This window comes from Planococcus citri, chromosome 4, assembly GCF_950023065.1.
Source record: "Planococcus citri chromosome 4, ihPlaCitr1.1, whole genome shotgun sequence".
Classification (NCBI taxonomy): Eukaryota; Metazoa; Arthropoda; class Insecta; order Hemiptera; family Pseudococcidae; genus Planococcus; species Planococcus citri.
The window spans coordinates 9,153,433-9,165,769 of NC_088680.1; the positions used below are offsets into that span (position 1 = coordinate 9,153,433).

The 12,337-nt window shown below is 31.6% G+C and overlaps 2 protein-coding genes across 3 annotated transcripts in view; one reads left to right on the top strand and one right to left on the bottom strand.

Annotated features, from left to right (window-relative positions):
• The window catches only part of LOC135842312 (leucine-rich repeat protein SHOC-2-like), a 43,062-nt gene extending 38,425 nt beyond the window's left edge, over positions 1-4,637 (bottom strand). Inside the window, exons 1-2 of one of the 2 annotated variants that reach the window (XM_065359707.1) lie at positions 4,288-4,637; positions 1,381-1,470 (exon numbers count right to left, since the gene is read on the bottom strand). The gene's annotated coding sequence lies outside the window, so the exon portion shown is untranslated. The remainder of the gene's footprint in view (positions 1-1,380; positions 1,471-4,287) is intronic. The other variant, XM_065359706.1, reaches the window with a different exon arrangement.
• Positions 4,638-11,241: 6,604 nt separating this feature from the next.
• On the top strand, positions 11,242-12,335 carry LOC135844904 (uncharacterized). Its single transcript, XM_065363290.1, has 4 exons — positions 11,242-11,479; positions 11,552-11,814; positions 11,925-12,064; positions 12,148-12,335. The coding sequence occupies exons 1-4, from the start codon at positions 11,404-11,406 to the stop codon at positions 12,218-12,220; spliced, it is 552 nt and encodes a 183-aa protein (XP_065219362.1). The 5' UTR covers positions 11,242-11,403; the 3' UTR covers positions 12,221-12,335.
• The last annotated feature ends 2 nt before the right edge of the window (positions 12,336-12,337 follow it).

Genomic DNA, 12,337 nt, shown 5'->3' on the forward strand with positions numbered 1-12,337 from the left:
TCCTCCCATCATTCAGAAAGTAATTTTTCATCGCTTTGACTGTGAGATGTCACCGATTTGACGACAATTCAATTATTTTGCGAGGCTACATAGTTCGTCAGTGAAATGGTGAAAATCTACAACGAATTCAATTTTGCAGACATCTTCGCTTGCTAGATCTAGGTATAAAATTATGAATCTCCTTCTTCTGAGTTGATCTGAACGGTCTGTAAAATTACAAGAAATACCTATTGATACAACCAAAAAATAATCAAAACTTGAATTTTTGGAAGTTAAAAAAAAGCTTCAACTCAGAAATTCGCAGATGAGAAATTCTATGCTCTATTATTATTAATTTCTTTTCATTTTTATTTTCAGCTCAAAATACTTCAAAAACAGAGCCCCATCTCCTCTGAAATGAATAAAATTGCATTTCATTGAAAAAAATGCTATCCTCTGTAAAATTTTCTTTTTCTTTTTTTTTTCATATGTGGAACTCTTGGCTTTTTATAAAAAATTTATTCGAGTTTTCCCCTCACATTTTTATTATAAAAACCCATATTTTTGAAACCCCTGCAAAAAAAATGAAGATGTACAAAATCGTAGAGACCAGTAAAGTGTATTTTTTTTCAGCAAGCTTATAAAAATTTAAGTGGGAGGGGGAGGAGAAGTGCTCATTTCTGGCTCTCCCAGGACACAATTTTTTCTGCGACATTAAAATTCACAATCACCTACTCAAAATATTCACGTGTTTATTCAACCTACTAAGAAATCAGTCCATCAAACTAAATTCTAAAAAGTATACGATTAATTACCACTTCAGCAAATATATTTCATCAGACAACTACGTTCAAGTAATTCAGGCTCAGTTGGTATTATTTACTCGTATTTACCTACTCTATCATACAATAAAATCGGACTTACAACTCGTATTGCACAATGACCGGAAATCTGCAACTTTTTCATAGTTTAAAATTTGACCACCTAATTTACATTGTTTTATCAATTCCGACCATCTCGTCTGTCGCCTGCCAAAGTGAACTTAGGATTATAGAGTATTCAATCGTATACGTTGAGTCGTTGAAACATCTATAGGTACCTAACTCAATGTCATCGTATTTTTTCCTCGAAAAACCTTAAATCTGCTCACTATCTCTTCGACGACGAACCCAGCTTATATAGAGGAGCCATTTTTAACATTCTTTACAAGTACATTCGATCAAAAATTATCGTTTAAATGTTCTAAATACGGTATTCTTACACGTTCGTAACCTCTATTTGATTCAAAACAACTTAATGAATCTTTATTAAGACCAAATTGGCACAAAAGGCCAAAAATTGTAGTATTTGTTCCGATAATAAAGAATTTACATACTATGTTGCGAAATTTGAAGGACTTACGATAACGCAATCGTATTCAGTGTGAGTCAGAATCACTTGAAAGTGGAACGTGAAAACGTGATGTTTAAAATCCACCACCCACAATGAGCCCTGAAAAAATGTGAAATAATAATAAGCTTTGTTCTGATCAGTAAAAACAGTGGGAAAACACGTTTGCCTGGTGCCTATTTTCTTTCATTTACCTACTAATTCATGCTAATCCTTAAAATGAACCATGTGATTTTTTTTTGGTCATTTAGTCAGGCGATAGTTTAAGTTATTTTAAAATAAACAAAAGATCATGAAAGGCAAGTTGAAACTTTTGCAGAAATGGGGATGAGACGTCACAATCAGATTTGGAGAGATGAGAGAGGACAAAGAACTTGAAATATTTTCCTCCAACTTTGAAATCTTGAAAAAATAATGAAATTATAAACGTTGGGATTCATTTTTTTTTTTTTTAATTTTTCAAGAGAAACTTTTTACCCTACAAAGAAAACTACAAACATCCTTGCCCCCCATCTCCCAATGAGGAGGATCAGATCGGATTTCCTCGAATATATCCCAAGGACGTTATTGGTTCTGGTTTTTTAGCTGGATTTCCCCCCTGACCTCAAATTGGGCACCGAGAAAGGTGGGTTTCATTTTCAAAACTTCAAAACTTGTAACATGACAATGAAATTTTTGATTTCACTCGTGATTTTAAATCAATTAAATCGAAATCAACTATCACAAAAACACACATTTTCACTTTTTGAAATTTTTAAAATTAAATCTTCTTTCTCTGGGCTCAGTTTGAAGACACTTTGGTAGAATTCAGTGAAAAAAAATGAACTCAGCGACCTCAAAAACCTGGATTTTTGTAGTTGTGTCAGAATTTTTGATTGAACACCCCCCTATTTCTTTGGTGCGTTAATTTTGTGGTCATTAAAAATTTTCTGAAATTTTGAACTGGTGAATCATTTTTTTTACTGATTTTCAGCGATTTCAGGATGACGCGTAAAAGCATCAAAAACACTGCAACTCATCCAAAATTTGACGAAAATTCATTGAAAACTGTTTTTAAAATAATAAAGTGTCATGAAAACTCCATTTAAAAAATAAAAATCACAAAAAACATGACGAAATTTTGGTTAAAATTTGACAAAACATGCAGAAAATATGACACGAATAAAACACGAAAAAAAATCATCAAAATTATTGTAATTTGCGCAATGTACAAAAAAATGTCATGCTTTTAATATTTTTTCCAACCAAACTTTGAACTTTCTAATTTATTTGCTATTTCTTTCAGAACTTTTTTTTTCATCTTCCTCATTGAGAACAGAACAATGTTGAATTGAATACATTTGTTCCTCCTTCCTCTCCATTGAAATATTCGAAGAAAAAAGTAATTTTTTCTCAATAAAAATTGAAAATTTTTCAGTTGAATTATTCTGTCAATTTTTATATTGATTTTATAAATAATTTAAACCCCATTCCCACTTCAATGAAACATTTGAGAAAAATTCTCCTAGGAATCCTGTGTGTTTTTTTTTGCCAAAATTATAAATTTTCACCGGATGTCTCCTCCCCCTCCCCTCTATCGATACACTTGAAGGAATTTTATGCTAAAAATACCGCTTTCGCACGTTTTCCTGTTTCTTTGATATCTTGGAATTAATCAGTCGTTCTCGTTCATCGAATCAATGACTTTTTTCACTGAATTACCGATTCAATCGATGGTTATCGCGATAAAAGCGCTCATTGAACAGCAGAAAATGACTAATTGGTTCATTGAAAATGATGAAAATCACGTTTTCGACTTACGAGAATTATGTTTTCAGAGCATCAACCTTTAATTCGAGTCTACTCGAATGGTTTTAGAACGTTGAAAATTTGAATTAGAGGTACCCAAAGTGATGTGATTGGAAAAAGTATCGTGTTATGTTAATATTCTTGTGATTCCTTTTTCAACTCGTCCTTCCTTCTTTTCACGAAGGTCTCCAATTACTGGAAGAGATTTTAATGCCTTTCTGTTAACTCAACATTTCTCGATTTGGCTGTATTTCGTGTGAATTGATTGCCTATATACTTTAAAACCCAAGAAAATGACTGCTTACCTACTTTAAATGGTTCTTAGCGAATTTAAAACCGGGAAAGGTGCTTCAGAGGGGGAGGGAAGGAAGAGAATCGCAGTTCCTTTCATTTTTACAGGTTTTTGGAGGGCTGTAGCTTTCCTAAAATGAACCTATCTGTGCTTAAAGTTCATGAAATATTTCAATATACTTACTTATAGAAGACTTTCAGTGATTTACTCTTTTCCTTTCCAAATTCCAAGGAAAAATGACCCCATGGAAAGCTAGAAATGTTCTAAAATGAATTCCTGGCTTATGTAGATTCGATGAAATTGAAAAAGGAAGATAATTTGACGTTGTAGATGAGTAGATGGGCACTTTGAGTAATATGAACGGTTCTTATTGAATTTTGAGCCCAAAAGTGCAACATACAGGCTCGATGAAAGTACAAGTGCATCATTTATGACCAGTTTGTCGAATTAATTACCCCACAAAATACCATATTGATGAAATTTAGGCTACCCTGACCACAAAAGTTTGCAAAATTTTGCATCAGCTGGTCCCAGATATGTTTTTAATTTTGTCTGAACGAATCTAGACCACGTTGGGTACAAATTTCTGGCTATTTCGAGGCATAAATATTCGATAAGAAAACAAAGTAGATATAATCATAGGCTGATGTTTATCATCGGATTTGAAAAATGTTGGCCTTTGAGCACACGATCACAGATGTATATCTAATTACGCATCATCATCATCGTAATCAAGGTCAGAAAAGAACAAAAAAAACACTATAGGTACCTAGCTTTAGTAAAAAAATAATATAGGTATATTCTCATAGGTAACTATAGGTATAGAATTGTAAACTTACTTTCAAAAGAACACCAAGTCTTCGGAGAACTTTAACCATGCAGCAGGTAAAAAAATCTCACGACACAAGTACAAAATACTATAACCACGAACCGGTCACATTTGCGTTGAAAAACACGAAACTATAGTCGAACCAATGGTTGGGAAAAAAATGCTCGATTTTCACAATTATTAATCTTTTTCGAACATCTAGTAATCTTTGAAAAAAAAAGCACTGCAACGACGGACGCGACAACGTTGGAAAAACTCCACACAGACTACGTCTTCGAGCGCGAGCTTTTTCCTTAATAATACACTCTGGCTGGGTAAATGCGGGTGAAGAAAAAAACAAGGCGAGATGAGCATCCGATGCGAAGCTGGGGCCTATTTCGTATCTAATACAGATGCTGAATGGTTGAGATGACGTTCGTGAACGAGATTCGGTTTTTAACCGGTTCAATTACGAGTAGGTATGGTGTGTGGATGTCGTAGTTTTACCTACCTTTACATGAGAATATTCGATTCGAGTACCCTGTTGAATTTTTAGAGTTGTGTTTGTTGATGAAGATAGGATGAAAAATTTGGGGTAAGATGTCTCGAGACTCGAATAGATTCGATACTAAAAATTTGAAAATATTTTTATGCATAAAATAAGACGTCATGAAATCACACATTTTGAAAACAGTTTCGGAACTCTGACTAACGTATGTACAAATATTGATTATGGATGATTGAAGAATTCCTTCAACACCACATAAATGTTTCACAAATCACAAAATGCATACTCGTATATCAGAGTCGATAACTGTGAAACAGCAAAAGAATCGATTTAGCCTTTACCCGGACATCGATTGTTAATCAGAATAACCTTTAACCTTTCTTAAACATCGAGATATTATACATATGTAACCATTTAACCAACCGATTATGTGGCATTATTTCGTAGAAATTATCCCCTTATATTACATGTGTATTTTGTGAAGTACCTATATTAAAAATAGTTACCTATATTGTATGATTCAGGTACAATTTAAAATTTTTTTTAATTCGGTGAGCAACTAATGTCTGGTTTGAAATTTTTCATTTTTATTGCTACAAAAATTTCATTTGGTGTCACTCTTGGGCCCCAAATTCCCAAAAACCAGTCAAAATTGCGTTTTTACGAAAAATTTCTGATCAGGAAACGTGCTCAAAACAAAACTAATAATTATTCATCTTCTTAGAAAAAATTGAAAGAATGTATCCCTCCAACTTGAAATATCAGCTTGGAAAGCCCCCTAGGTTTAAAAAAATCAAAAAATTTAATTCATAAAAACAAGATTTCAAAATTTGAAATTTCAAATATTGAGATTTGAGATTTTGAGATCTTCTGATTTCTGATTTTGAGATTTCAGATTCTGAACTTTTGAATTTTGAGGAAAGCCCCTAGGTTTAAAAAAATCAAAAAATTTAATTCATAAAAACAAGATTTCAAAATGTGAAATTTCAAATATTGAGATTTGAGATTTTGAGATCTTCTGATTTCTGATTTTGAGATTTCAGATTCTGAACTTTTGAATTTTGAGATTTGCAATCTTCTAATTTCTGATTTCGAGATTTCAGATTTTGAGATTTTGGTTTTTGAGATTTCAGATTTTGAACTTTTGAATTTTGAGATTTGCAATCTTCTATGTAATTTCTGATTTTGAGATTTCAGATTTTGAGATTTGGAATTTTGAGATTTCAGATTTTGAACTTTTGAATTTTGAGATTCGAGATCATGAGATTTGAGATTTTCAGATTTCGGATGATAAGATTTCAGAATTTGAGATTTCAGATTATATTTTGAGCTTTTAGATTTTGAGATTTTGGATTTTGAGATTTCAGATATTGAAGTTTCTGATTTTGCGATTTCATTTTTCAGATTTCAAGTTTTGAGATTTGGGATTTTGAGATTTCAGATATCCAGATTTCATATTTTAAAGCTTTGGATTTTGAGGTTTCGGATTATGAGATTTCAGATTTTGAGATTCAGGCTATGAGATTTGAAATTATAGATTTCAGATTATAAAATTTCAAAATTGAGATTTTGAAGAAATTTCATATTTTGAGCTTTTAGATTTTGATATTTCAGATATTGAGGTTTGAGTTCAGATTTTGAGATTGGAGATCTTATGATTTCAAGTTTTGAGATTTGAGATTTTGAACTTTTGGATTTTGAGATTTTGGATTATGAGATTTCAAAATTTGAGATTTCAGATTATAAAATTTCAAAATTAAGATTTTGAAGAAATTTCATATTTTGAGCCTTCAGATATTGAAATTTCGGATTCTGAGATTTTAGATTTTGAGCTTTTAGATTTTGATATTTCAGATATTGAGGTTTGAGTTCAGATTTTGAGATTGGAGATCTTGTGATTCAAGTTTTGAGATTTTGAGATTTGGGATTTTGAGATTTTGAGATTTCATATTTTAAACTTTTGGATTTTGAGATTTCGGATTATGAGATTTCAGATTATGAGATTTCAAAATTTGAGATTTTAGATTTTAAAGAAACATATTTTGAGCTTTTTGATTTTGAGATTTCGGATTATTCAGGTTTCAGATTTTGAGATTTCGGTTTTTGAGATTGAAGATTTTGTGATTTGGGATTTTGAGATTTTGGGTTTTGAGATCTGAGAATTTTCGATTTCATATTTTTAACTTTTGGATTTTGAGATTTCGGATTATGAGATTTGAGATTTTAAGATAGGAGATTTTGTGATTTCCAGTTTTGAGATTTGGGATTTTGAAATTTTGAGATTTCATATTTTGAACTTTTGGAGTTTTGGATTTTGAGATTTTGGATTTTGAGGGTTCGGAATTCAGAATTTGAGATTTTGAAGTTGGAGATTTTGTGATTTCAAGTTTTGAGATTTTTGAGATTTTGAATTTGGGATTTTGAGATTTTGAGATTTCATAATTTGAACTTTTGGATTTTGAGAAGTTGGATTATGAGATTCAGATTTTGAGATTTGAAATTTTGAACTTTTGGATTTTGAAGATTCAAATTAAGTGTGTGAGATTTTAGATTATAAGATTTCAAACATTGGGATTTTAGATTTTTAGATCTGAAATTCTTAGATTTCATATTTTGAACTTTTGGATTTTGAGATTTTGGATTATGAGATTTCAAAATTTGAGATTTCAGATTATAAAATTTCAAAATTGAGATTTTGAAGAAATTTCATATTTTGAGCTTTTAGATATTGAAATTTCGGATTCTGAGATTTTAGATTTTGAGCTTTTATATAGATTTTGATATTTCAGATATTGAGGTTTGAGTTCAGATTTTGAGATTGGAGATCTTGTGACTTCAAGTTTTGTGATTTGAGATTTTGAGATTTGGGATTTTGAGATTTTGAGATTTCATATTTTGAACTTTTGGATTTTGAGATTTCAGATTATGAGATTTCAAAATTTGAGATTTTAGATTTTAAAGAAACATATTTTGAGCTTTTTGATTTTGAGATTTCGGATTATTCAGGTTTCAGATTTTGAGATTTTGATTTTTGAGATTGAAGATTTTGTGATTGAAGATTTTGTGATTTGGGATTTTGAGATTTGGGGTTTTGAGATCTGAGAATTTTCGATTTCATATTTTCAACTTTTGGATTTTGAGATTTCGGATTATGAGATTTGAGATTTTGAGATTGGAGATTTTGTGATTTCCAGTTTTGAGATTTGGGATTTTAAAATTTTGAGATTTCATATTTTGAACTTTTGGAGTTTTGGATTTTGAGATTTTCGATTTTGAGGGTTCGGAATTCAGAATTTGAGATTTAGAAGTTGGAGATTTTGTGATTTCGAGTTTTGAGATTTTTGAGATTTTGAATTTGGGATTTTGAGATTTTGAGATTTCATAATTTGAACTTTTGGATTTTGAGAAGTTGGATTATGAGATTCAGATTTTGAGATTTGAAATTTTGAACTTTTGGATTTTGAAGATTCAAATTAAGTGTATGAGATTTTAGATTATAAGATTTCAAACATTGGGATTTTAGATTTTGAGATCTGAGATTTTTAGATTTCATATTTTGAACTTCTGGATTTTGAGATTTCGGATTATGAGATTTGAGATTTTGAGATTCCTGCTTATGAGATTTAAGATTTGAGATTTTCAGGTTTTGGATTTTAAAATTTCAAAATTTGAGATTTAAGATTTCAAAATTTGAGATTTCCGATTTTCCGATTTCCGATTTTAAGATTTGAGATTTTCAGATTTTGAACTTTTGGATTTTGACATTTTGGATTATGAAATTTCAGGTATGGGATAATGCTTAGCAAATAAGAAATATTCGGTTGCTAAATGAAAGCTCAAAGCTATGATTGATCAAAGTAATGCAATTTTAATTTTTTGGACTCAAACCAAAAAATTTTGATTCTAAAATGTTTCATCCAAAAAGTAGGAAAAAAAGTGAAGAAATGTCAGTAAATTTTGAGGCCATGCAAGCTCCAAAAATCAAAACAGACGACCTTGAGTGGGCAAATCAGACACGCCAATGACCTTGAAGGATCTGACAGGTAGGTCGATGACCTCGAGAGGCCTGACAGGCATGTGAATCACCTCGGGAGGCCAGTGCAGGTAGATGACCTTGAAATACTGCATCTGACCGAGGTCGTTGTCGGCTTATCTGGCATATTAAAGTCACTGACCCAACTGTGTGGCTTTTCAAGGTCGTCTGTTTTCCTAACCGGTCTTTTAAGGTCATTGACCTGTCGGTTCAGTACCTCAAGGTCATCTGGTGCCTGTTTGGCTTCTCAGGGTCGTCTTCCTGCTTGTTTGCCCATATATAAGTTCATTGACTCGTCTGACCGTCAGGCCTCTTGAGGTCATTGACCTACCTGTATTTTTTCTCAAGATTGTCTGCGTGTCTGTCTGGCGTGTCGATTGGTTGGCTTATAAAGGCCATTGACCCTGCGTGTCTGGACTCTCAAGGTTGATATTTTGACTTCTTAGTAAAAAAAATGACTCGCTTTCTTGCCAGATATGACCAAAAATCCTTTCAAATTAATTTCCTAAAATTGGCAAAGTCTCGTGTTTTTCCAAAAATTGTTTTTTTTTTTTGCAAATTGACCTATTGAAATGGGTTGAAATTTCTAGAGAAACTCGAATATTCATACAAAAATATTTTTGAGCGATTTTCAAGAATTTTGAGCTCAAAATTTGATCAAGATTTTTAGGATTTTTGAGTAAGGTGACATATGATCTATCAAAAAATGAGTTTAAAATGTTGACAAAGAACCAAAAATTTCTATCAGAACTCTTTTTGAGCCGTATTGAAGAATTTTAAGCTCAAAATAGAGCATGCAAAAATATATTACAAACCAAAATTTCAAGTAGGTACTAAAAGCGTATTTTTTTTTGATTTATTGGTGAATTTGAAAAAAGTTGAAAATCAAATTTGGGCCAAAGATGAAAAAAAATTCAAAATTTACCAAACTGACGTGAAAAGCTGAAAGCGATAAGCATACTTACTCTATTTCTGACCTGTCAAATTGTTTGGAAACGGTTTTAAACCGTTTTGAGCAGTTCTGGAGGCACCAGCAGATTTTTGAAACTTAATATTATCATAAAATGTTACCAAATGAAGTTGAAAAGCCAAAATTCACTGTGGTTTCTAGTCGTTTTGGTGCCTCTAGCAGCTTTTTAGAAATTCCTGGAGCCTCTAGCAGATGTTGAAACTTGAAATTCCCGCTGAATTTCGAATTTACAGCTTCACTTGATGAAATTTTGTGGAAATATCAACTTTCAAAAATCCGCTGGAGACTCTATAAATTTTCAAAAAGTCGCTAGACGCTCCGAAATGCCTCAAAACCCACCAATATAGATGCTAATTATTCGCGAATATGATGACTGATGAATTTCAATTGAAATCTCGTCTTCCCATCTACTTTGGGGTAATTAATCGGTCTCGATTCTTCGAAAAGTTTGAAATAATAATAATGAATTACTTTATACAATGAGATAAAATGCTGATCTAAGTATACGGTATAGGTATTTGTTTCGCGGATATTGTTCAAAATATATGCATCTTATCGTACCATTATTAACAACGTGTATTATACAAAGATAGTTGAATCGCGGTCAATTACCTCATTCCAGATGTGAACAAAACGAACACCTTTGATAAACTTTTTGCCTTTATTTTTTTCCCTGTGTAACGCTCGAATGAGTATTTTATGCATGTGTGTTACATTCCAAAGTAGGTACTTAATCTGGTAAAAACACATTTTATTCGATAATTACCCAGCACCAAAAAAAGAATCCGGCCATACGTGTATCACGGTTAAATAAACAGTTGTAAAGGTACACGTAAGATATAAAAATAATTGGATAACCTAACTATAAAAATGATTATATATTCAGTTTTTTTTTTATAATAAGCACAAAATGTAAACGTTAACCCAATAAAAGAATAAATCCCCTTTGACCATTTGGATGTATGTACCTATATAGTAAGAAATCAGGAATTGTGAAACTTGATGCTTTTTGTACTTTGTATGTAGCATAATTTTGAATTATGATTGAATTGAAATGAAACGTAGTTGGAGTAGGTACCTACCTATTTTATTTTTGGGATATTTGTACGTCTGGTGAGTGGTGATATCTGAGACAGCACAGGTAGGGATGTTTTTGAGATTATTTATGTGACGATGTGACGTCATAAAATCGCTATAAGGTTCAAGAAATATTGAAAAATTGAAATCAAAACACAAAATTTGTAAAAGTAGGCCTGCAGGAAGAAAAGTGATAATCTAAAAGTACGGTTCATCAAAAAACTGAAAAAAACATGTTTTTTTATAGAAAATTTTGGAGTTGAAAAAAACACGTTTAAAACAAAAAAAAATTGTTTTAATTTCTTAAAAATTTGTTTTTAAAGTGTTTTTAAAAATGTACAACCCTGATTCCACTTTAAACAGAATTTTAAAGATTGACTGCATTGCAAATGAGTGTGAATCTATGGATCATCCCTTTTTAGTGAGAAAGGACCGGACAGGGTTCCTAATCTGTGCATAGATCCCACTTTAAATGTAATTTGTGCTGCATTAAAAAAAATCTCGAAGAATTTAGTATGCAAAAAGGAACATTTACACCTTCTGATCGCAAGTTTTTGTTATGAATATCCTATCTGAGGAACAATTTGTAGAAAAACTTTCAAAGAAATTGCATTTTGAAGAAGTTTTCGCGGAAAGTATGTTATCATATTATTGATTTCTATTGATTTCTTCATAACGTTTGAATTATTCAATTTTATATATTCCAGAGGCGAGTGATTTAGCCAAAGAAATCATCGATCAATTGCTTAATCACAAAAATTTGCCGAGTGATGTAAATAGATTAACGTACAGCAAAATAGTGGTCCATTCATTGTTACTTAGTCATGACTTTACATTGAATCAACCAACAACTTTCAACCTGTTGGATGATGGTATTCTGAAGTATAAGTACACATATCGCCATCGAACTGAATTTTTATATAACATCGTCTACAATGTTGAAGCTCAATACGTCCTCGTCTACATGATAGTGAGTCCAACTTATCAAATAAACAAATATTGTTTCGAATGTTTCGATCTACATGGCGTAAGGTTCTAAAGTTGAGGCAGTAATTCGAATTTCGTGGTTTTTTTTTATAGCGATTGTTAGGCGATGAATATCATGATTGTGTTACTGTTGCGATTGTTGATCAACCGGAGTTTTCAAACGATTCGATGTTGCAAGACTGTTATAGAACGGAGAAACTTCTCATTTCTTTACTTAAGAAGTGGAACAAATTGTAAGATAAAGTTTAACAACATATCTCCGGCGAGGAAGTCTATTTTCAAGTTTATAAATGAATATATATATCTTCATTTCCAGATGGACTAATTTCAGGAAACCAACTGGCCTTAGTGACAGTGAGACATCGAGTTCTCCAGATCGATCAAGCTGATGTCCAAAACTTCCTTCTTCAAATTGATAACTGAGAATTGTGTCGAATTTTGTATAAAATAATGTTGGATCTGTGAACTTTTCTGGTCAAAATAATATTTTGTATTTTACTAAAACA

Bases quoted from the DNA above. Each gene is read 5' to 3' on its own strand.
- LOC135844904 (XM_065363290.1), top strand. From the start codon at position 11,404: ATGAATATCCTATCTGAGGAACAATTTGTAGAAAAACTTTCAAAGAAA. The intron at 11,480-11,551 runs GTATGTTATCAT...TATATATTCCAG, and splicing joins TGAAGAAGTTTTCGCGGAAA to AGGCGAGTGATTTAGCCAAA. The intron at 11,815-11,924 runs GTGAGTCCAACT...TTTTTTTTATAG, and splicing joins ACGTCCTCGTCTACATGATA to CGATTGTTAGGCGATGAATA.